This window comes from Oncorhynchus mykiss, chromosome 15 (assembly GCF_057628025.1).
Source record: "Oncorhynchus mykiss isolate SJ-2025 chromosome 15, ASM5762802v1, whole genome shotgun sequence".
Lineage (NCBI taxonomy): Eukaryota > Metazoa > Chordata > Actinopteri > Salmoniformes > Salmonidae > Oncorhynchus > Oncorhynchus mykiss.
In genome coordinates this window covers 48299205-48323615 of record NC_143036.1, presented here as the reverse complement: position 1 = coordinate 48323615, position 24411 = coordinate 48299205, and the positions used below count along the sequence as shown (strand labels likewise).

Here is a 24411-nt window from a genome sequence, read left to right as displayed (position 1 = left end):
GTCAGCCAGAGGGTCCGGCCAGAGGGTCCGGTGTGCGCTCTGAAAGCGAAAAGCTCTGAATTTACGAACGGACAATCTGACAGCACAGTTGGTCACCAACACTTTGGATAACATAACAACCTAACCAGCTCTGCTAGGGCGAGTAATGCTCAGTGAGCTGTTCTCTCTCACTTATATGTCTGGAAGTAGCAAGTTAGCTTGGGTGTTTGACTGCTGCTGTTAGTAGCTTGGGTGCCCTCGCCACTTTCTCTCTCTCTCCCCGGACCTTTGCTCGTTTACATCATACGCATACATCGCTGACTTTTTTTTTGATCAGCGGTTTAAATATTTGATTAGTGACTGTTTTAACAAACATGATGCTGTTGTTCATTTTGCTGGTGTCTACCCTTGGCTTTTACAATGTTGGCGATACATTTAGAGCCCGTTGCACTGTGAATGACAAAATATGATTGTGTCTCCCTCGAGTATTGTGAGAAACCCCACGCTTGCTCCGGAAATGCACATGAGAACTATGCACATTTCTCCCGAACAATATGGGAGAAATCGGACTCTTGCGCTTACATGTCAGGACTGTTCTCTTGGTACTTAACCATGTCTCTGGACTTTACACATCTCCTTAAATATGTGGCGTTAAAGACTCTGGTGACTATGGATTCTCGTCCAAGTGCTGTCTGTAACTCCAAATGTTGTAACCCTCGATCTAGACTTGCCGTTATCTTGCTGCTTCTTTTGTCTGGAAATGTCCAGTCTAATCCAGGTCCTGACATTCGTACCCCTGCCGAATTAAGTAGTCAGAGTGGCCTGAAGTTTTTGCATATGAATGTAAGAAGTCTTCCGCCCCAACTTTGGTTTTATGAATATAAGGATAAAAACTGCCGACCCTGATGTACTTATGCTTTCTAAAACCTGGCTTAAAAAAACCTATTACAGACAAAAATAGTCATAAATGGTAACAATGTTTTTCGTACAGATCGTACATCTAAGGGTGTTGCTGTATATGTAAAAGACAAGTTCTCGGTGGTCGTTCTGACTTCTGTTTCTAAACCTAAGCAATTTGAATATCTGTCTTTGAACCTAAACCTTGGCTCATCTTTAAATATTGTTGTATCTTGTTGTTATAGACCTCCATCTGCTACTGTTGGCTCTCTGGATTGTATTTTCAAATTGTTATCACAGAATGTCAATTCTGAGTTTGTCCTGATGGGTGATCTGAATCAGGACTGGCTAACATCTAGCTCTGATCAACTTAAAATTCTGTGCAATACCTACAATCTCACTCAGATTGTCAACAGTGTAACTAGGTTGAATATAAAATATCCTCTGAAATCCTCTGATTGATTTGATCTTAACCAATACTCCTCATCGTTTTAATGCTTCTGATATTTTTGCAAATGACATAAGTGATCACTGTGCTATTGCCTGTACTGTCAAAGATACTGGAGCCCTTAGTAGGCAGCTAAAGACCTACTTCCAAGAAAACAACATCTTAAATGGAATGCAATCAGGTTTTAGGTCTGGCCACAGTACTGTTTCAGCAACATTGAAGGTTTTAAATGTGCTCTGTGCTCTTAATAAGAAGTTACATTGTGCGTCTGTTTTTATTGATTTGTCGAAGGCTTTTGACACCGTGGACCATGCTGTGTTAGTGCAAAGGTTCAAATGTTGTGGAATTACTGGTCATGCTCTAGATTAGTTTATAAATTACCTATCAAATCGCACACTGTGTAATGGCGGATGGTTGTAAATCTTGAGTCCATAGAGGTGTGCTCAGATGTTCCGCAAGGTTCTATTTTGGGCCCACTGTTGTTCATTTTGCATATCAACAACATTGGGGGTCTTATTGAAACAGCGGATGTAACGATCTTCGTCTTCATCGGATGAGGAGTAGGAAGGATCGGACCAAAACGCAGCTTGGTAAGTGTCTATGATTATTTATTATCACAGAATACGAAAATACAAAATAACAAAGTGAATGTAAGAAATAAAAATCGAAACATCTTAAAAGGTGAAAACACAAAACGGGAAACTACCCACAAACACCAGGTGGGAAAATGCTACCTAAGTATGGTTCTCAATCAGAGACAACGATAGACAGCTGCCTCTGAGTGGGAACCATACCAGGCCAAACACATAGAAAAACAACAGAATGCTGACGCCCCGACCAAACAAAAATAGAGACATAAAAAAACGAACTAAGGTCAAGGCGTGACAGGATGTTCATTTTTATGCAGATGATACTGTTCTTTATTCAAGTGGTAGTAGTTTATCTTTAGCTTTTGAAAATTCCCAAAGAGCATTTAACATCATACAACAGAATCTGTACGATTCAAAGCTGATTCTAAATTCAGGTAAAACAAAATGCATGGTATTTTCAAATGCCAGGCATGTTACAAATCATGTCATTGCTACATTGGCTGGACATACTATAGAGCAAGTTAAAGTGTGTGGGTTGATGATAAGCTGAGCTTCACTGTGCCTGTAGACTTGATAAGGAAGCTCAAGATGAAAATAGGATTTTATTAACTTCAACTTTCTTTCTTTCAACTTTCATAAGGCTTGTTTTTCTTTTGAGGCCAGGAAGGAGCTGGTACGATGTACATTACTGTTGGTTTTAGATTTTAGTGATGTTATATATATGCAGGCCTCAGCCACTACCCTGAGAGCACTTGATTCAGTGTATCATGCAGCCCTCAGGTTCATTACAAATCAGAAACGTCTAACACATCATTGTGATCTCTACAGCGCTGTTGGCTGGTCGTCATTGACCTTGCGTAGGCTTAAACACTGGTATACACTGATTTATAAAATTCAATTTCAAAAAGCATTTCTCTACGGCTGGCCATGGTTTCCACGTGGCTACCCCTACCCCGGTCAACTGCCCAGCACCCTCCACAGCAACCCGCCAAAGCCCCCACCATTTCTCCTTTACCCAAATCCAAATAGCTGATGTTCTAAAAGAGCTGCAAAATTTGGACTCCTACAAATCAGCCGGGCTAGACAATCTGGACCCTCTCTTTCTAAAATGATCTGCCGAAATTGATGCAGCCCCGATTACTAGCCTGTTCAACCTCTCTTTCATATCGTCTGAGATTCCCAAAGATTGGAAAGCTGCCGCGGTCATTCCCCTTTTCAAAGGGGGTGACACTCTACACCCAAACTGCTACAGACCTATATCTATCCTACCCTGCCTTTCTAAGGTCTTCGAAAGCCAAGTTGACAAACAGATTACCGACCATTTCGAATCCCACCGTACCTTCTCCGCTATGCAATCTGGTTTCAGAGCTGGTCATGGATGCACCTCAGCCACGCTTAAGGTCCTAAACGACATAACCGCCATCGATAAGAGACATTACTGTGCAGCCGTATTCATCGACCTGGCCAAGGCATTCGACTCTGTCAATCACCACATTCTTATTGGCAGACTCGACAGCCTTGGTTTCTCAAATGATTGCCTCGCCTGGTTCACCAACTACTTATCTGATAGAGTTCAGTGTGTCAAATCGAAGGGCCTGTTGTCCGGACCTCTGGCAGTCTTTATGGGGGTGCCACAGGGTTCAATCCTTGGGCCGACTATTCTCTGTATACATCAATGATGATGCTCTTGCTGCTGGTGATTCTCTGGTACACCTCTACGCAGACGACACCATTCTGTATACTTCTGGCCCCTCTTTGGACACTGTGTTAACTAACCTCCAGACGAGCTTCAATGCCATACAACTCTCCTTCCGTGGCCTCCAACTGCTCTTAAATACTTATTTTCCACCATCATTTGCAAATAAATTCATTAAAAATCCTACAATGTGATTTTCTGGATTTTTTTTCTCATTTTGTCTGTCATAGTTGAAGTGTACCCATGATGAAAATTACAGGCCTCATCTTTTTAAGTGGGAGATCTTGCACAATTGCTGGCTGACTAAATACTTTTTTGCCCCACTCTATACAGCACAGGCGGTTGGTGGCACCTTAATTGGGGAGGATAGGCTCGTGGTAATGGCTGGAGTGGAATGGTATCAAATACAACATGGTTTCCTTGTATTTTATTACCATATGTAGACTCAAAGTTTGATCAGATAGTGATCTTTTTTTATTTAATTAACTATGCAAGTCAGTTAAGAACAAATTCTTATTTTCAATGATGGCCTAGGAACAGTGGGTTAACTGCCTTGTTCAGGGGCAGAATGACAGATATTTACCTTGTTTGCTTGGGGATTCGATCTTGCAACCTTTCGGTTACTAGTTCAACGCTCTAACCACTAGGATACCTGCCGCCTCAATCAATTAGTGACCTATAGTGGTTGCAATTGAGATCAGCTGTGCAGGTGATTTTAGAGTGTATTGCTGGTATAACGAGAGATCAGCTGGTGATAACCTAGTGGCCATCAATGGTTGCAATTGTCTCTGTGTTATGCAGTGCTTAGAACAGAATAATATAACAGAATAAAAGTCAGTTTGAGACAAAAAACAATTTACAAAATACATACAAGCTTTCAGCTTATTTCAGAAAATTTAGACAGAAACAAGAGGGCTGTCTATTTAGTACTGACCTGACTGTATTTGGCCTGGATGCCCCAAGGGCGTCCCAGGAAGATGTAAACACTCCCATGTCCTCTGTCCTCCAGTGGGGCTCCTACAGCCAGCTCCGGCAACCCGTCCCCATTCAGGTCTGGACAGGGGGACAGAGACGTCCCAAACTGACCATGGACGTTCCCCTGGACTCCATGCAGGGTGAGGGAGCAGTTGGGTGCCTAGAATGGAATCAAATCGAATTCAGGTAGGCATCCGCACTCCAGCAAACGAAGGAGGTAGGATGGGTGATCAATAACAGTAATCCAGTGGTACGGCTTACACAATAAAAACGGCCCAAAATGATTGAATTGGCAGCAGTAGGGTGGCTGAGCGGGTATAACACAATTTGATACAGTTTCTCGAAGTCGAACTAACTATGACCAAAAATACAGAGTGAAATGACTCATGATAATAGAAATGACAAGGAACTGATATACAGTGCATTCAGAAAGTATTGACTTTTCCCACATTTTGTTACGTTACAGCCTTATTCTAAAATAGATTTTTTCTTAAATTCCCTCATCAATCTACACACAATACCCCTAATGACAAAACTAAAATAGTTTTTTAGAAATCTAGGCAGATGTATTTTTTAAAAAGCGGAAATATCACATTTACATAAGTATTTAAAGACCCTTTACTGAGTACTTCGTTGAAGCACCTTTTTTGCAGCGATGACAGCTTCGAGTCTTCTTGGGTATAGCGCTCGCTACAAGCTTGGATTGGATGGGGAGCACCGCTGCACAGCTATTTTCAGGTCTGTCCAGAGATGTTTGTTCGGGTTCAAGTCTAGCTGGGCCACTCTCGAAGCCAGTCCTGATTTGTCTTAGCTGTGTGCTTCGGGTCGTTGTCCTGTTGGAAGGTGAAACTTCTGAGGTCGTGAGCGCTCTGAAACAGGTTTTCATCAAGGATCTCTCTGTACTTTGCTCCGTTCATCTTTCTCTCGATCGTGACTAGTCAGCACTTTGTGAAGTGCTGCAGAGATGATTGTCCTTCAGAAGGTTCTCCCATCTCCACAAAGGAACTCGGTCAATGACCATCGGGTTCTTGGTCACCTCCCTGACCAAGGCCCTTCTCCCCCGATTTGCTCAGTTTGGCCAGGCAGCTAGCTCTAGGAAGAGTCTTGGTGGTTCTAAACTTTTTTCCATTTAAGAATGATGGAGGCCACTGTGTTCTTGGGGACCTTCAATGCTGCAGAAACGTTTTGGTACCCATCCCCTGGTCTGTGCCTCGACACAATCCTTTCTCAGAGCTCTATGGGAAATTCCTTCAACCTCCTGGCTTGGATTTTGCTCTGACATGCACTGTCAACTGTGGGACCTTTTTATATAGACAGGTGTGTACCTTTCCAAATCATGTCCAATCAATTCAATTTACCATAGGTGGACTCCAAGTTATAGAAACATCAAGGATGATCAATGGAAACAGGATGCACCTGAGCTCAATTTCAAGTCTCACAGCAAAGGTTCTGTCTTTTAGGCTGTAACGTTTTTAAAAAATGGAAAAAAGTGAAAGGGTACTTTCTGAATACTTTCCGATTGCACGGCATCTTCAAGTATTTCATGTGTGCATGAAGCAACAATTACACATGTGCCGTGCACACACACACACAGGAAGCAGTAACGGCAATTGTGGAATGTGGTCTGCGTCAGTTTGAAATTTGTGTCTCAAATTCTGTAGTATTTGAATCTTTTGTAAGCTGTATATGAACACAGCAGTGTTGGTTGGAGTCATTCAGACAAAAGTAGTCAACTTGAATCATAACCAGTTATGAATTGATAATGCACATTTTCAGTTTATGAATTATTTCAATTAATCTACTACTGAATTGGTTGGTTTAGTATGATATTGACCAAAACATAGATATGCAATACAGTGTTCTATTTAATTCCGCCCTTCGTGTATGTATGGGGTGTTATGTAGCCACTCTTACTCCAGTCTCCAGGGTACAGACGTGGACCTCTCCCCCAACACCCTGGGCGTGATACCAAGGAGCCCCAATAACCAGCAGCTCAGCACGGCCCTCCCCTGGCCCAGCATGGATCTCTAACACACACAGCTCTGCCCCGAAGTAGGAACCAAGCTAGGGAGAGAGAGAGAAAAGAGAGAAACAGTGGAGGGAAACATTATTAGGTAAAGAGCAACATGATAATGACAAATTTGCATTCTGGTTGCCTTCTCAGTGTCTTCTGATTTCCCCATAGGCTCTGGTCAATAGGGCATAGGGTGCCTCTCTGGTCTCTTTCTCACCTGAGACCCAGGTATCCTGTGGGTGACAGTCCACTCCTGTTGGAGAGGATCCCTCTGGAAGACCAGGACCATCCCAGTGTGGTTGAACCTGGGAGCTCCAGCAAAATATATACTGCCATTCACTGTCTCTGCCACTGCCACTGAATAGCCTGTACAGACACATGCGGCATTTGAGTTCAGGTTTAAGAAGTTGATTTGCCATTTGCAGGTATTTCAAGTAATGCCATCGGAAAGTGTTCAAAACCCCTGACTTTTCCCACACTTTGTTACATTACACCCTTATTCTAAAATGGATTTAATAACTTTTTCCTCAATCAATACACACAATACCCCATAATGATGAAGTGAAAACAGGTTTTTAGAAATGTTTGCAAATGTATAACAAATTTAAAAGTACTCAGACCCTTTGCTGTGAGACTCAAAAATGAGCTCAGGTGTATCCTGTTTCCATTGATCATCCTTGAGATGTTTCCACAACTTGATTGGAGTCCACCTGTGATAAATTTAATTGATTGGACATGATTTGGAAAGGCACACACCTGTCGATATAAGGTCTGACAGTTGACATTGCATGTCAGAGCAAAAACCAAGCCAGGAGGTTGAAGGAATTGTCCGTAGAGCTCAGAGACAACATTGTGTCAAGGCACAGATCTGGGGAAGTGTACCAATGAATGTCTACAGCATTGAAGGTCCCCAAGAACACAGTGGCCTCCATCATTCTTAAATTAAACAAGTTTAGAACCACCAAGACGCTTCCTAGAGCTGGCCACCTAGCCAGTAATCGGGGGAGAAGGGCCTTGGTCATTGAGGTGACCAAGAACCCAATAGTCACTGACAGAGCTCTAGAGTTCCTCTGTGGAGATGGGACAACCTTCCAGAAAGACAACCATCTCTGCAGCACTCCACCAATTAGGCCTTTATGGTAGAGTGGCCAGACGGAAGCCACTCCTTAGTAAAAGGCACATGACAGCCCACTTGGAATATGACAAAAGGCACCTAAAGACTCAGACCATGAGAAACAAGATTCTCGTCTGATGAAACCAAGATTGAACTCTTTGGCCTGAATGGCAAGTGTCACGCCTGGAGGAAACCTGGCACCATCCCTACGGTGAAGCATGGTGGTGGCAGCATCATGCTGTGGGGATGTTCTTCAGCGGCAGGGACTTGGCAACTAGTCAGGATCGAGGCAAAAATGAATGGAGCAAAGTACAGAGAGATCCTTGATGAAAACCTGCTCCAGAGCACTCAGGATGGAAAGTGAACCTTTACCCCAGTCTAACAGGACAACGACCCTAGGCACACAGCCAAGACAACGCATTAGTGGCTTCGGGACAAGTCTCTGAATGTCCTTGAGTGGCCCAGCCAGAGCCCGGACATGAACCCGATAGAACATCTCTGGAGAGATCTGATAATAGCTGTGAAGCAACGCTCCTCATCCAACCTGACAAATCTACAGAGTGGAATTGGAGAAACTCCCCAAATACAGGTGTGCCAACCTTGCAGCGTCATTCCCAAGAAGACTCTGTTGTAATCGCTACCAAAGGTGCTTCAACAAAGTACTGTGAAAAAGGTCTGAATACTTATGTAAATGTAAGTTTTATATTTTTAATACATTAGAAAAAACGTCATTATGGGGTATCGTGTGTAGATGGATGGGGGGAAATTATTTAATCCATTTTAGAATGAGGCTGAAATTTAACAAAATGTGGAAAAAGTCAAGGGGTCTTAATACTTTCTGAATGCACCGTACATTTTCATTCTTTGTTGGAGCTCCCTCACGTAAGACAGTACATTACACACAGGCAGTAAAGGATCAGAAAAAGAACAATCATAAAACAAAAACAGTTCAGTTATATGTGCTAAAAGTATGATAAACAGCTCAGGTTGCATGGTTTATCGCACTGGGATATAAGCCGTTCTTGAAACTGGTCGTGGAGGTGTTGATGCTCTTGTACCTCTGCCCAGTTGGTAACTGATAAAATGGCGCCGAAGAGGATGGCTGACATTTTACATGCCTGTAATCAATTGTGCTATTTCCTTTGTTTTGTTGCTTTGTAATTATTATTTGTTTTACTTATTGTGTACATAATGTTGCTGCTACCGTCTCTTATGACCCAAAATAACTTCTGGACATCAAAACTGGGATCACTCACCACGGACTGGAAGAAGCTATTTCCTTTAACGAGTCTGACGAGAAAGATATTCTGCTCTCTCGAGAACAGGCCCAGATCCCTGTCATTTGCGTGAAGAAAAGACGGAGGAAAAGACGACGAAGATCAGGCTGCCTTTTGAGACTCCGTAGGCGAGTGAGTAAACACCATTTCCATCAATTCTACTTGCTAACATGCAATCATTGGACATTTTTTTGAGGTGCCCTACGATTACGATTATCCTAACAACTGAACATTAAGAACTGTAATATCCTCTGTTTCACAGAGTCGTGGCTGAACGACACGGACAATATAGAGCTGGAGGGATTTTCAATGCACCGGCAGAACAGAGAAGCGACGTCTGGTAAGATGAGCGGTGGGGGTGTGTGTCTTTTGTCAATAACAGCTGGTGCACAATGTCTAATATGAAATAGGTCTTGAGGTATTGCTCGCCTGAGGTAGAGTACCTTATGATAAGCTGTAGACCACACTATCTACCAAGAGAGTTCTCATCTATATTATTCGTAGCCGTCTATTTACCACCACAGACCAATGCTGGCCCTAAGACCGCACTAAACCAACTCTATAAGGCCATAAGAAAACATGAAAATACTCACCCAGAAGCAGTGCTCCTAGTGGCCAGGGACTTTAATGCAGGCAAACTTAAATCAGTTTTAACAAATTTCTACCAGCATTACACATGCAACCAGAGGGGAAGAAAAACTCTAGACCACCTTTTCTCCACACACACAGATGCATACAAAGCTCCCCCCCACCCTCCATTTGGCAAATCTAACCATAATTATATCCTCCTGATTCCAAGCAAAAACTAAAGCAGGATGCACCAGTGACTCGGTCAATACGGAAGTGTTCAGATGGCACGGATGCTACACTACAGGACTGTTTTGCTAGCACAGACTGGAATATGTTCCGGGATTCATCCAATGGCATTGAGGAGTATAACATCCTCGGTCATTGGCTTCATCAATAAGTGCATTGACAACATCATCCCAGTGACCGTACGTACATATCCCAACCAGAAGCCATGGATTACAGGCAACATCCATCGAGCTAAAAGGCTAGAGCTGCCGCTTTCAAGGAGCAGGACACTAATCCAGACGCCGATAAGAAATCCCGCTATGACCTCAGATGAACCATCAAACAAGCAAAGAGTCAATACAGGATTAAGATTGAATCTTACTACACCGGCTCTGACGTTCGTTGGTTGTGGCAGGGCTCAAACTATTACGGACTACAAAGGGAAACCCAGACACGAGCTGCCCAGTGACGTGAACTTAATGCTACCAGATGAGCTACATTTTATGCTCGCTTTGAGGCAAGCAACACTGAAGCATGCACGACAGCACCAGCTGTTCGGTTGACTGTGTGATAACGCTTTCAATAGCCAATGTGAACAAGACCTTTAAACAGGTCAACATTCACAAAGCCGCGGGGCCAGATCGATTCCCAGGATGCATTCCGCGGACCAACTGGCAAGTGCCTTCACTGACATTTTCAACCTCTCCCTGACTGAGTCTAATACCTACATGTTTCAAACAGACCACCATAGTCCCTGTGCGAAGGAAGCGAAGGTAACCTGCCCAAATGACTACCAACCCGTAGCACTCAGGTTGGTAGCCATAAAGTGCTTTGAAAGGCTTGTCATGGCTCACATCAACAGCATCCTCCCAGACACCCTAGACCCACTCCAATTCGCATACCGCCCCAACAGATGACGTAATCTCAATCACACTCCACACTGCCCTTTCCCACCCGGACAAAAGGAACACGTATGTGAGAATGCTGTTCATTGACTACAGCTCAGCGTTCAACACCATAGTGCCCACAAAGCTTGGACGAGATGGTTAAAACAGTCCCCCAGCCCCACATCATATTGGACGAGATGGTTAAAACAGTCCCCCAGCCCCACGTCATATTGGACGAGATGGTTAAAACAGTCCCCCAGCCCCACGTCATATTGGACGAGATGGTTAAAACAGTCCCCCAGCCCCACGTCATATTGGACGAGATGGTTAAAACAGTCCCCCAGCTCCCCGTCATATTGGACGAGATGGTTAAAACAGTCCCCCAGCCCCACGTCATATTGGACGAGATGGTTAAAACAGTCCCCCAACCCCACGTCATATTGGACGAGATGGTTAAAACAGTCCATCAGCTCCACGTCATATTGGACGAGATGGTTAAAACAGTCCCCCAGTCTCACGTCATATTGGACGAGATGGTTAAAACAGTCCCCCAGCCCCACATCATATTGGACGAGATGGTTAAAACAGTCCCCCAGCTCCACGTCATATTGGACGAGATGGTTAAAACAGTCCCCCAGCCCCACGTCATATTGGACGAGATGGTTAAAACAGTCCCCCAGCCCCACGTCATATTGGACGAGATGGTTAAAACAGTCCCCCAGCTCCCCGTCATATTGGACGAGATGGTTAAAACAGTCCCCCAGCCCCACGTCATATTGGACGAGATGGTTAAAACAGTCCCCCAGCCCCACGTCATATTGGACGAGATGGTTAAAACAGTCCCCCAGCCCCACGTCATATTGGACGAGATGGTTAAAACAGTCCCCCAGCCCCACGTCATATTGGACGAGATGGTTAAAACAGTCCCCCAGCCCCACGTCATATTGGACGAGATGGTTAAAACAGTCCCCCAGCCCCACGTCATATTGGACGAGATGGTTAAAACAGTCCCCCAGCCCCACGTCATATTGGACGAGATGGTTAAAACAGTCCCCCAGCCCCACGTCATATTGGACGAGATGGTTAAAACAGTCCCCCAGCCCCACGTCATATTGGACGAGATGGTTAAAACAGTCCCCCAGCTCCCCGTCATATTGGACGAGATGGTTAAAACAGTCCCCCAGCCCCACGTCATATTGGACGAGATGGTTAAAACAGTCCCCCAGCCCCACATCATATTGGACGAGATGGTTAAAACAGTCCCCCAGCTCCACGTCATATTGGACGAGATGGTTAAAACAGTCCCCCAGCCCCACGTCATATTGGACGAGATGGTTAAAACAGTCCCCCAGCCCCACGTCATATTGGACGAGATGGTTAAAACAGTCCCCCAGCTCCCCGTCATATTGGACGAGATGGTTAAAACAGTCCCCCAGCCCCACGTCATATTGGACGAGATGGTTAAAACAGTCCCCCAGCCCCACGTCATATTGGACGAGATGGTTAAAACAGTCCCCCAGCCCCACGTCATATTGGACGAGATGGTTAAAACAGTCCCCCAGCCCCACGTCATATTGGACGAGATGGTTAAAACAGTCCCCCAGCCCCACGTCATATTGGACGAGATGGTTAAAACAGTCCCCCAGCCCCACGTCATATTGGACGAGATGGTTAAAACAGTCCCCCAGCCCCACGTCATATTGGACGAGATGGTTAAAACAGTCCCCCAGCCCCACGTCATATTGGACGAGATGGTTAAAACAGTCCCCCAGCTCCCCGTCATATTGGACGAGATGGTTAAAACAGTCCCCCAGCCCACGTCATATTGGACGAGATGGTTAAAACAGTCCCCCAGCTCCACGTCATATTGGACGAGATGGTTAAAACAGTCCCCCAGCCCCACGTCATATTGGACGAGATGGTTAAAACAGTCCCCCAGCCCCACGTCATATTGGACGAGATGGTTAAAACAGTCCCCCAGCCCCACGTCATATTGGACGAGATGGTTAAAACAGTCCCCCAGCTCCACGTCATATTGGACGAGATGGTTAAAACAGTCCCCCAGCCCCACGTCATATTGGACGAGATGGTTAAATCAGTCCCCCAGCCCCACGTCATATTGGACGAGATGGTTAAAACAGTCCCCCAGCTCCACGTCATATTGGACGAGATGGTTAAAACAGTCCCCCAGCTCCACGTCATATTGGACGAGATGGTTAAAACAGTCCCCCAGCTTCTTGAAATCCATAATAATTTTCTTTGCATTTAGCTCAAGGTTGTTTCACTGCACCACCTTGTTAGACACTTCTTGTCTATATGCTGTCTCGTCACTGCTAGTGATAAGCCCTATGTTGGTAATATCATCTGCAAACGTTCTGATCTGATTGCTGTCACTTTGGGCAACATAATCAGAGGTGAGTAAAGAGTACAGTAGAGCACTGTGCCCACACCTGTGAACAGTTACAATAGGCACCACATAAACAGGCTATCATTCTATAATCTCCACTGACAGAGCTATTCACAAACCATCCAGAACCAACACTGAACAGAACATGAAAAAAGTGCCTATGGAAATAGTGGTACACATTAGTTTCATAAAAACAAATGTCTCTGTCCCACACCAACACAAACTTGAGATGAGTTATGAGCAATCATTTTGAGTGGTGATACATTAGTAGGTTCTCTATCTGGTGTCAGTTTCTAAAAATCTCCAGTATATCTGTATAATAAGTTGCTGACATGACATATTTGTAGTGAATGCTACCTCATGTCTCCTCACCACATGCTTCTCCTTACACTGCTCTTTTGCTCAGTAGTGGTGGGAGATTGTATACATACAGTACATAGTTCTGTGGGCATAGTTCTGCATGTCTTTTTTGACAATAAAGGCATACACTCCTCTCACGATTATCTGTTGTCTAAGTGGCGGTATTATTTAGACTTTATAATTGGTGATATTGGTATACTGTAATTGGTGATGTCTTTGTAAAAGCTTGAGTAGTGTATTTCCCTTAGTTCTTCATTCTCACCCAGATAGGAGTTCTGCATGTCTGTCTCCAGTGCAGAGGCATTGATGAACGTGGCATTCACCCCTCTGGCTGCCTCCACAATGCCCCCAGACCATGAGTATGACCCTACTGCCCCAAACAGAGACACACCCTTCACAGGAGAGAGAAAAGTACTTAATGTGTTACTTTACTTAACCATACTTTACTTTTAAACTGTAATGTGATGTAAAGTGATATAAATATTTAATGGAAGTAAGTGCAAATGCTCTTTTAAGCAAGAACTCTCCAGACCCTGCTGAAATGGGAAGCATTACATTGGTTAAACATGACATTAACAGTGAAAGGATATTCTGGAATAATCAATAACAATAAGATTGGCCTTCAGTAGACACTTTCTAGACAGAGAGCAGTCACTAACCCCAGAGAGAGTGGTACTAAAGCCTCCCTGGGACAGTTCCTGTTCAAATGAACTGGAGTTGGTGGAGTTAGTTCCTGAACATGCAAAACAAAGAGAATAATCAACAAACCAACATACCAGTTTCCTAGACACAAAGCATTTTCAAATTGTGATTATCTGCTGTTCTATTTCCACTGTTAGAATTCACATATTACAAACTTCCAAATTAGGTGTACATGTAAAAGGTACACATTCCTTATTCAATGTTTAAATTCAGATATAGTAACTACTGTAGTTATTATTTCAATGGATAGGTTGTGTTTTTAAAAAAAAATCCCAATCCTTTTGTACCTTCAATTGCAAAGATCTTCTCCCTAAGCTCATTCTGAATGGAATTCAGAGCATCAAAACTGTTGGTCTCAAATACAAAGTTTGGGAAAGACGCAATCTGCTCAAGCTCTTGTCTAGAGAATTGCTTCCCAACCTGGGAGGGGGAAGAGAGAGGGGGAGGGGGGAGAGAGCAAAAAAGAGAGATTGCTCTTAATTTTAAGTGCCATCTAACACTTAACAGCCATATCATCTTAACAGAAGTGCCAGAGACAAATCCTAGAATAAAGAGAGATCAGAGGAACACCGTATTCGCTACACAGTGAATGACTTTTGACCCTATGGGCTCTAGTCAAAAGTAGTGCACTATATAGGGAATAGGGTGACATTTTGTATGCAGCTCACAAGTAAAAGATTAATGAAATCACCCCAATGGCAAATCTGATGACGTCCTTCATCTCGGCCAATGGTATGACAGAGTTAAAGGTCTCTTTAGGGTCGTTAGATTTGCCATCTGTTATCACAACCAACAGCTTCCTGGAATGTTTCCTCATCCCCCGTTCTTCTGTCATCATCTCTTCTCTGAGGACGGGGACAGAACATGACAGAGTAGAGACAGTGTAGAAGAGGGAGGGGAGTGAGATGGGGACTTTTAGAGTACTTTAGAGTAGACTGATTCAAGTAGTGACCCTCCTGGCCATCGTGAGCAGCACAAATATAAAAGGCCTGTCTCAAAGAGGCCCGTTAGACATTACTCTGCTTTTGTGCTGGTAGTGTCTCCCTGTTGCAACTTGCAATAAACCGGATTGATTATTGATTGACTTTCCCAACGACTGCTCCTCCTTTTGGTAGGACGTTACTGTAAATAAGAATGTGTTCTTAATTGATTTGCATAGTTAAATTTCAGGATAAATACAGTGCCTTGCGAAAGTATTCGGCCCCCTTGAACTTTGCGACCTTTTGCCACATTTCAGGCTTCAAACATAAAGATATAAAACTGTATTTTTTTGTGAAGAATCAACAACAAGTGGGACACAATCATGAAGTGGAACGACATTTATTGGATATTTCAAACTTTTTTAACAAATCAAAAACTGAAAAATTGGGCGTGCAAAATTATTCAGCCCCCTTAAGTTAATACTTTGTAGCGCCACCTTTTGCTGCGATTACAGCTGTAAGTCGCTTGGGGTATGTCTCTATCAGTTTTGCACATCGAGACTGAAATGTTTTCCCATTCCTCCTTGCAAAACAGCTCGAGCTCAGTGAGGTTGGATGGAGAGCATTTGTGAACAGCAGTTTTCAGTTCTTTCCACAGATTCTCGATTGGATTCAGGTCTGGACTTTGACTTGGCCATTCTAACACCTGGATATGTTTATTTTTGAACCATTCCATTGTAGATTTTGCTTTATGTTTTGGATCATTGTCTTGTTGGAAGACAAATCTCCGTCCCAGTCTCAGGTCTTTTGCAGACTCCATCAGGTTTTCTTCCAGAATGGTCCTGTATTTGGCTCCATCCATCTTCCCATCAATTTTAACCATCTTCCCTGTCCCTGCTGAAGAAAAGCAGGCCCAAACCATGATGCTGCCACCACCATGTTTGACAGTGGGGATGGTGTGTTCAGCTGTGTTGCTTTTACGTCAAACATAACGTTTTGCATTGTTGCCAAAAAGTTCAATTTTGGTTTCATCTGACCAGAGCACCTTCTTCCACATGTTTGGTGTGTCTCCCAGGTGGCTTGTGGCAAACTTTAAATGACACTTTTTATGGATATCTTTAAGAAATGGCTTTCTTCTTGCCACTCTTCCATAAAGGCCAGATTTGTGCAATATACGACTGATTGTTGTCCTATGGACAGAGTCTCCCACCTCAGCTGTAGATCTCTGCAGTTCATCCAGAGTGATCATGGGCCTCTTGGCTGCACCTCTGATCAGTCTTCTCCTTGTATCAGCTGAAAGTTTAGAGGGACGGCCAGGTCTTGGTAGATTTGCAGTGGTCTGATACTCCTTCCATTTCAATATTATCGCTTGCACAGTGCTCCTTGGGATGTTTAAAGCTTGGGAAATCTTTTTGTATCCAAATCCGGCTTTAAACTTCTTCACAACAGTATCTCGGACCTGCCTGGTGTGTTCCTTGTTCTTCATGATGCTCTCTGCGCTTTTAACGGACCTCTGAGACTATCACAGTGCAGGTGCATTTATACGGAGACTTGATTACACACAGGTGGATTGTATTTATCATCATTAGTCATTTAGGTCAACATTGGATCATTCAGAGATCCTCACTGAACTTCTGGAGAGAGTTTGCTGCCCTGAAAGTAAAGGGGCTGAATAATTTTGCACGCCCAATTTTCCAGTTTTTGATTTGTTAAAAAAGTTTGAAATATCCAATAAATGTCGTTCCACTTCATGATTGTGTCCCACTTGTTGTTGATTCTTCACAAAAAAATACAGTTTTATATCTTTATGTTTGAAGCCTGAAATGTGGCAAAAGGTTGCAAAGTTCAAGGGGGCCGAATACTTTCGCAAGGCACTGTACATACAAATGGGATACTACAGTTTTATTAATCGTTCATATGATGGGGTGTATGACACTCACAGAACATAGCAGATGGCTGATGGGGTGAATGACACTGACAGAACATAGTTGGATGGCTGATGGGGTGAATGACACTCACAGAACATAGCAGATGGCTGATGGGGTGAATGACACTGACAGAACATAGTTGGATGGCTGATGGGTTGTATGTCACTCACAGAACATAGCGGATGGCTGATGGGGTGTATGTCACTCACAGAACATAGCGGATGGCTGATGGGGTGTATGTCGCCTCCTGGAAATGGTCCACGGATCGCATCAGGTTGTCAGGGTTAGGGTCAGACACAAAGTCCTCAAAGTGGAAGACAGCACTGGTGTCTGTTGAATACTGAGCAACTGCCACCTGGGAGGAGTGGACACACAATTATGGTTCCCATTGAGACCAATGTCCAAAGAGTCCATACTAGCATACTATTTAGAACAAAGCTAGTGTATTGGCCATGCATTCTACTATAAATGGCCATACTAGTGTGGATATTGGAACAGAGTCAATAGATACCAATAAGAAAGAGGGTGGTATAATCAGTAGTTCTGCGTGACAGAGTGGACAGAGATGGGCACAGAGAAGGCCCATACACCCACCTGTGCACGGGGGGCAGTGAACATCCGAATAATGTTTTTGATGAAGTCGATCATGGTGACAAAGTCTCTGGTTATGATACTCTGAGATCCGTCAAACAGAATCACTGCATCCAAGCCAAACTCACGGCACTCTGCAGCACAGAACTGATTGATTGATTGGTTGGTTGATTGATTGGATACATAAAGCACTTTCACAGAAAGAAACATCTTGTCCTGTGTAATGCAAACATGTTAGTTTTTGATGTCAGTTACAGTTATCACAAAACCTGAAGTAGACATTGATAATTTACTCAATTGAATACAGACCACGTCATCCTCTAAAACAAATAGTATAACCTTGAAAGGCAGGCTTCAGTGTTTGTGAGACCGTAAGCTGTGGCCCCAGCTCAACACAAAGTCCTTGGAGGTAGTTTAGAGTATCACAGCCATGGATCTGACGTGGTCCACACACCTAGCTCAGTGAAATGGAGAGAGAGAGGAGACTTTACAACAATGTCATCTCAGGAATGGCTGAACCCAAACAAAGAATACATAGAGATCAGTGGAAGCAACCACATGGCGAATCAAGTGAGTGAATTAGCATTACTCAGTTCATGTGTCAGGTCATAGGTCATAGCTCACAATGTATCTGAGTCAGGTCATACTGTGGGTCACAATGTATTTACTGGAAATGGCACAAGAGGGTAAGCACATAGCACAGGATGTTTGTGAAGAGCAGCTAGTTCCTGATTATAATTGCAGAGGGGAAGGGAAATTGAAAGGGCCCATTTTTTAAAGCCCAAATTCAAAAGGTCAGAAATGAAATAGTACTCCGGCTCAGTGAGTCAAGGATGAGCAACTCACCATAGCTCTGTCAGCATTACAAGCTAGTGACAATCCTAATGAAACTCCTGGCTCCACTAAAATAAAACAAAATAAGTGAATATAGACGGATTTAACATACGAACATTAAAAAAAAGTATCAAAAATAATTTTGCACCAATTTGCCAATACAAGCCTACGACAATCTGAACCTCAGCTTGACATAAGCACATGAGGTAAGTAAAACATTCCCACAAATCATGCATGAGACAAAATGACAACACACAACACAAAATGACAACACACACACTCCCACAAGATGTGAGACTAACCAGTGAAGCAATTGTGTGAAAAGAGGAAATGTATACAGGACTTGAGAATTACTATAACTGAACAAAACACAACAGCAGAGCTTTATAGAGAGAGAGAGAGAGAACTCTGATTCTTGGGGGCCACACAAACTGGTTATAGTGCGCATGCATCTTACCTTGTACAGGTAGAGCTTTACAAGTGCCACTGTCATAAGAACATCTGTAAACCACTCCTGTCCCATTGTCTTGAAAAGGAGCGGTGACCAACACACTACAGAGAGACGAGGATGGAGAGAATAGAGGAGAAAGACAGAGAAGGGATGGAGAGAGAGGAGAGGTCAATTGGTTGTTTTAAATGCTCATGAAAGTGTGTTATGTGTAACATTTCCTGTTTTCAAAATACACTCCGCCTCCGTGGTCTCATAGACCGTGCCTGGATTGCCTGGATTGTAGGATTTTAGAGCATAAATTATAACAGCACAAAGCAAATGTGCGTCTGTTAAGTCAGAACTTCTGGGTCTGCTGAGCAATACACTAGCTAGAACCTTCTCATCGTGTATCTGGTAGCACAAAAAAAGCATGGACAATTTTGTTTCCCCCAATTCTGTTAGTCAGGTTCTACTGTTGGTGACAGGGCGACGTGTTTTGTGGACTAAAACAGCATGAAACCAGGTGTATCACAAAGCATTATGAAATTAATTAAGCAGCTACAGTAATTTTGAGAAACATTGAGAAATAGTTTGGCCAATTTTCTGGGCAAATTAACCAGTTATCTACCTTTGATAAGCAGCTAGCTAGCTATGGCTCACTGGTAGCTTGCTAGTTAGTTAGCTTCCAATTTCAAGTCTTTCGAAACCAATATATCTAACTGAAAAATATGAAGTTATTTCAAAATGAAAGTCTTGTGACACTATGATAGCTGTCTATCCCCAGTTAGATAATGTGTTTTCACTTATTGCGTCAACATGTTTGTTTTGATCTCCCTGGTTTCCACTCGTTACCACAGCCACAATGTCAAAATTGGCTATATCGTACAAATTCCTGAAAACAAAAATTTACATTTTGGTCTTAATTTAAGGTTAGGGTTAGGCATAAGATTAGCAGTGTTGTTAAAATTAGGGTTAAGCTTAGGGTTAGGTTGAAAATCAATCACATTTGTGACCCGATTCAGGAAACTAGGCGTATGTCGCAAGTCACGACTTCACAGGAGAGCCGATTGAACTTTAAAAAAAAAGTTTTTTGGAAATGCCTTGTGTGAACTTTCATGTGCCTTAATAACAAACTTGTATGCCATCTGTAAATATGAATAAAAATGTTAAATTATGAGCCTTTTTGGTTAAGCCTCAGAATAAGCCAGCAACCTTCCCACTAGCCATGATTGGCTGAGATAATGAATGGGCTGGACATGCCGAGAGAGGAGTTCGGATTGGTCTGCTCTATAGAAGGCTTCTGTGGTCAGTCTGTGTTGGTAATTCTGTCGAACTCGGCTTTTTTTAATGTATTGTGTAGTGGAGCTGCATGAGTGTTGCTCTCCACTTTCTGGAGGATCAAGTTTTGAAATCAGTGGAATTAGAGTATGATAGCTAAAGAGATGGAGGAAACACCTGCCTCCGGATTACATCTTCAAACTAAGGGCAACTGTGGCATGGTCTTCATGACAGGGAGACACCTCCATCATGGATGATGTATACATATTACACGTTTCTAATTTTGACAAAGTGGTTTCATTTCAAGCTAAAGTGTACTGTTAGCTGGCTAGCTAACATTAGCTGGCTGGCTCCCTAGCTGACGTTATTATTCGTATCCAAGAGCCGTTTGCTTTTCTAGTTAGAGCCTAATGTTAGCTAGCTAACATTGAACCTAGTTGGTTAGCTCCCAGCATTGTGGCATTGTTGGCACTTTGTTCATTGTTGTTTAGCTAGCTAACATTAGCAGGCTGGCTCGTTAGCTAACGTTACGTGATGTTTGTACAACACCCATTGAATATGGCCGGTGTCAGTGCACGTCTGCAAAAACATTTTAGGAAATTGTTGCCAGCGGAGCTGGTTAGGCCATTTTCATGTTATCCAGACGTAAACAAATCATTGGCCAGAGCGTCAAGTGTGCGCTCTGAACGCTCCGAGAGCGAAACGAGATGGGTGGGGCTAAAGCTTAAGAGGGTGTGAACGATGCTGAACGGGTGTAGACAAAGAAGAGGTCTTCACATTTTAAAACTAGGCAGGCGTTATGACTTTGTAGCTGTGGTAACTAGTGACGACCGTTCTCTCTGGCTGCTCGTTCTATGTAGTATAATATAATCTGTTCAAAACAGTGGCAGCATGTGTAGCAGTTGTCATTTGTTTTTTTTACAAGCAAAAGTGAAATGTGTTTTTATGCTGTTGTTCAAATGCACAGATCGCTTTATATATCTTCTCAAAGAATCTACCAGTAGTTTGAAAACTTGGCATCATATCTGTCATGATGCTTTGTTGACAAATCCAATAGACGAGAAAACCGAATATCAAACAAATTTGACATCGGTCTAGAATCAATCCGTTCGCCCCTTTTCTGCCATTCACCTTTTAAAGGCATTGTCTCAGTGTTCCCGGAGAGCGCATTCACGGGAAACGCTGCATATGTGGTCTCAATCGGAAATTACCTTTAAATGTCAATCGCGTTATCTTCCGCGGTCTAGATTGAATATAGGCCTAAAACGACAACAAACAGTATTTCATCACTGTCCTCTAATGATTTGATCCAATGTAACTTTATTGATACCAGTGATGTCCGCTGATTAAATAATAAAGTTACATTGGATCAAATCATTAGAGGACAGTGATGAAATACTGTTTGTTGTCGTTTTAGGCCTATATTCAATCTAGACCGCGGAAGATAACGCGATTGACATTTAAAGGTAATTTCCGATTGAGACCACATATGCGGCGTTTACCGTGAATACGCTCTCCGGGAACACTGAGACAATGCCTTTAAAAGGTGAATGGCTGAAAAGGGGTGAACGGATTGATTCTAGACCGATGTCAAATTTGTTTGATATTCGGTTTTCTCGTCTATTGCTTGTTTAGCAACTAAATCGACACGTGCGTAAGTATGGGGAAAAACAGACGGGGTTGGCTTAGATTGTTGACAACATGTAAACTATATTTCATCTCCAATGTTTATTGAAAATATAAATACATTTGCACAATGAGCACTTGTTTCCTGTCAAATACATCTTTACAGTTGTTGGTTAGCTAGAATTTTAGCCATATTATCATTAACATAAAAAAAGTCAAAACACCTGAAAACAAGACATGGTATCAAGAACAAGATGAAACGAGACACTTACAATTCCCCACATGGCAGTTTCTTCTCATTCTTGCTAGCAATCTGGCCATCCGGAATCACAATAACACACTGACTTCTGCCCCATTGAAGCGCCATGGGGGCTTTCAATCTTCAATAGCTCTTACACAAAGTGTGTCATGACTATGCAGGGAATTTCAACCACAGATTAAACAATCAAAAAGCAGGGAGGTTTTCCAATGCCTCGTAAAGAAGAGCATCTATTTATAGATGGGTAAAAAAAAAGTAGACATTGAATATCCCTTTGAGCATGGTGAAGTTATTCATTACACTTTGGATGGTGTATTAATACACCTAGTCACTACAAAGACACAGGCGTCCTTCTTAACTCAGTTGCCGGAGAGGAAGGAAACCGCTCAGTGATTTCAACATGAGGCCAATGGTGACTTTAAAACAGTTACAGAGTTAAATGGCTGTGACAGGAGAAAACTGAGGATGGATCAACAACATTGTGATTACTCCACAATAATAACCTAAATGACAGTGAAAAGAAGGAAGCCTGTACAGAATAAAAAATATTCCAAAACATGCATCCTGTTTGCAATTAGGGACTAATGTAAAACTGCAAAAAACATGACAGAGAAATTAACTTAGTCCTAAATACAAAGAGTTATGTTTGGGGTAAATCCAACACAGCACATCACTGAGTACCACTCTTCATATTTTCAAGCATGGTGGTGGCTACATCATGTTATGGGTGTGCTTGTCATTGGCAAGGACTAGGGAGTTTAAGGATAATAAGAAATGGAATAGAGCTAAGCACAGGCAAAAAAATCCTAGAAGAAAATGTGGGTTAGTCTGCTTTTCAACAGACAGTGGGAGACAAATTCACCTTTCTACAGGACAATAACCTAAAGCACAAGGTCAAATATACACTGTAGTTGCTTTTTTAAAACTGGGCAAGTCAGTTAAAAAAAAATTCTTATTTACAATGACAGCCTAGGAACAGTGCTTTAACTGCCTTGTTCGGGAGCAGAACAACAGATTTTTACCTTGTCAGCTCCGGTATTCAATCTAGCAACCTTTCGGTTACTAGCCCAACGCTCTAACCACTAGGCTACCTGCCACCCCAAAATGACATTGAGTGTTCCTAAGTGGCCTAGTTACAGTTTTGATTTGAATACGGCTTGAAAACCTATGGCAATAATTGAAAATGGCTGTCTAGCAATGATCAATAACCAACCTGACAGAGCTTGTAGAATTTTTAAATAATAATGTGCAAATAGTGTACATTCCAGGTGTGCAAAGCTCTTAGAGACTTACTCGGAGAGACTCAGAGCTGTAATCGTTGCCAAAAATGGATTCTAACATGGATTCTAACACAGTGAAATGGTCCACCCACACAGACATGTTATTATGATTAACATCCAATTGTGAGATCTGAACCCAGTGGTTTGACTGTTTAATGATTAGTAACTTGCCTGCTGCCTCCCTGCGCCGGTCCAAACTGACAGACACGATAACCGAAATGGGACCCTGCTGCCTCCGAGTCCGAGACACTTAATGTTCTGGGATAGCGAATGTCGAAGCTGAACCCCACTGTCAACGGTGCGACTGCAACAACAACAAAAAATGAACAAACACATTTTAAATTATACTTATTTTCTTTTTACAAAAGCGTCTACAGCATGTCTGATAGTCAATTCCTCAGGCAGGACAGGTGAAACTCTTAACTATAACTCTACTATAAATGTATTCTACTAATACAATGTAGATTTGGCTATATAACCTTACATTGCAAAAGTCCCAGTAAACACCAAAACTGGATGTGCTCCAGTTGCTTGTCCATGTCGACTGAAGTCCGCACTACAGTCCTCGCAGAGAAGATGAGGAGAGCACCGACTCGAAGAATATCATGTGGTGAAACCTTTCAAGATAATGAAGGAGTGAGTCGGTCGGTAAATGCGCCTTTTTTTTTACAGGGACGTTCTAAAAGGATTACAACGGTCTGTGACCGCCACCCGGTGGTGAGAGCTGACTGGTGCAGGAGAGACTGCGGAGAGATGGGGGGGGGGGGGGGGAAACGTGAGTTTGTACTATGGAGGGGAGGGGTGCACAAAAATCAAATCAAACCAAATGTATTTGTCACATACACATGGTTAGCAGATGTTGATGCGAGTGTAGCAAAATGCTTGTGCTTCTAGTTCCAACAATGCAGTAATAACCAACGAGTAATCTAACCTAACAATTCCAAAACTACTACCTTAAACACACAAGTGTAAAGGGATAAAGAATATGTATATAAAGATATATGAATGAGTGATGGTACAGAACGGCATAGGCAAGATGCAGTAGATGGTATCGAGTACAGTATATACATATGAGATGAGTAATGTAGGGTATGTAAACAAAGTGGCATAGTTTAAAGTGGCTA

At 42.8% G+C, this 24411-nt stretch overlaps 1 protein-coding gene across 7 annotated transcripts in view; it reads right to left on the bottom strand.

Annotated features, from left to right (window-relative positions):
- Nucleotides 1-24003, bottom strand: part of LOC110490129 (integrin alpha-X) — a 57398-nt gene extending 33395 nt beyond the window's left edge. The window contains exons 1-14 of one of the 7 annotated variants that reach the window (XM_036944433.2): nucleotides 23772-23943; nucleotides 23459-23591; nucleotides 18872-18966; nucleotides 18427-18482; nucleotides 17920-18034; nucleotides 17584-17714; nucleotides 17199-17344; nucleotides 14833-14986; nucleotides 14429-14561; nucleotides 14099-14172; nucleotides 13702-13831; nucleotides 6817-6965; nucleotides 6500-6649; nucleotides 4545-4745 (exon numbers count right to left, since the gene is read on the bottom strand). In XM_036944433.2, the coding sequence (XP_036800328.1) occupies nucleotides 4545-4745; nucleotides 6500-6649; nucleotides 6817-6965; nucleotides 13702-13831; nucleotides 14099-14172; nucleotides 14429-14561; nucleotides 14833-14986; nucleotides 17199-17344; nucleotides 17584-17714; nucleotides 17920-18034; nucleotides 18427-18482; nucleotides 18872-18966; nucleotides 23459-23591; nucleotides 23772-23826 (1722 nt within the window). In that variant the 5' untranslated portion in view covers nucleotides 23827-23943. Of the gene's footprint in view, nucleotides 1-4544; nucleotides 4746-6499; nucleotides 6650-6816; nucleotides 6966-13701; nucleotides 13832-14098; nucleotides 14173-14428; nucleotides 14562-14832; nucleotides 14987-17159; nucleotides 17345-17583; nucleotides 17728-17919; nucleotides 18035-18426; nucleotides 18483-18871; nucleotides 18967-23458; nucleotides 23592-23771 lie in introns of those variants that run through there. The other 6 variants (XM_090200206.1, XM_090200204.1, XM_090200203.1 and 3 more) reach the window with 6 other exon arrangements.
- Between the last annotated feature and the right edge of the window lie 408 nt (nucleotides 24004-24411).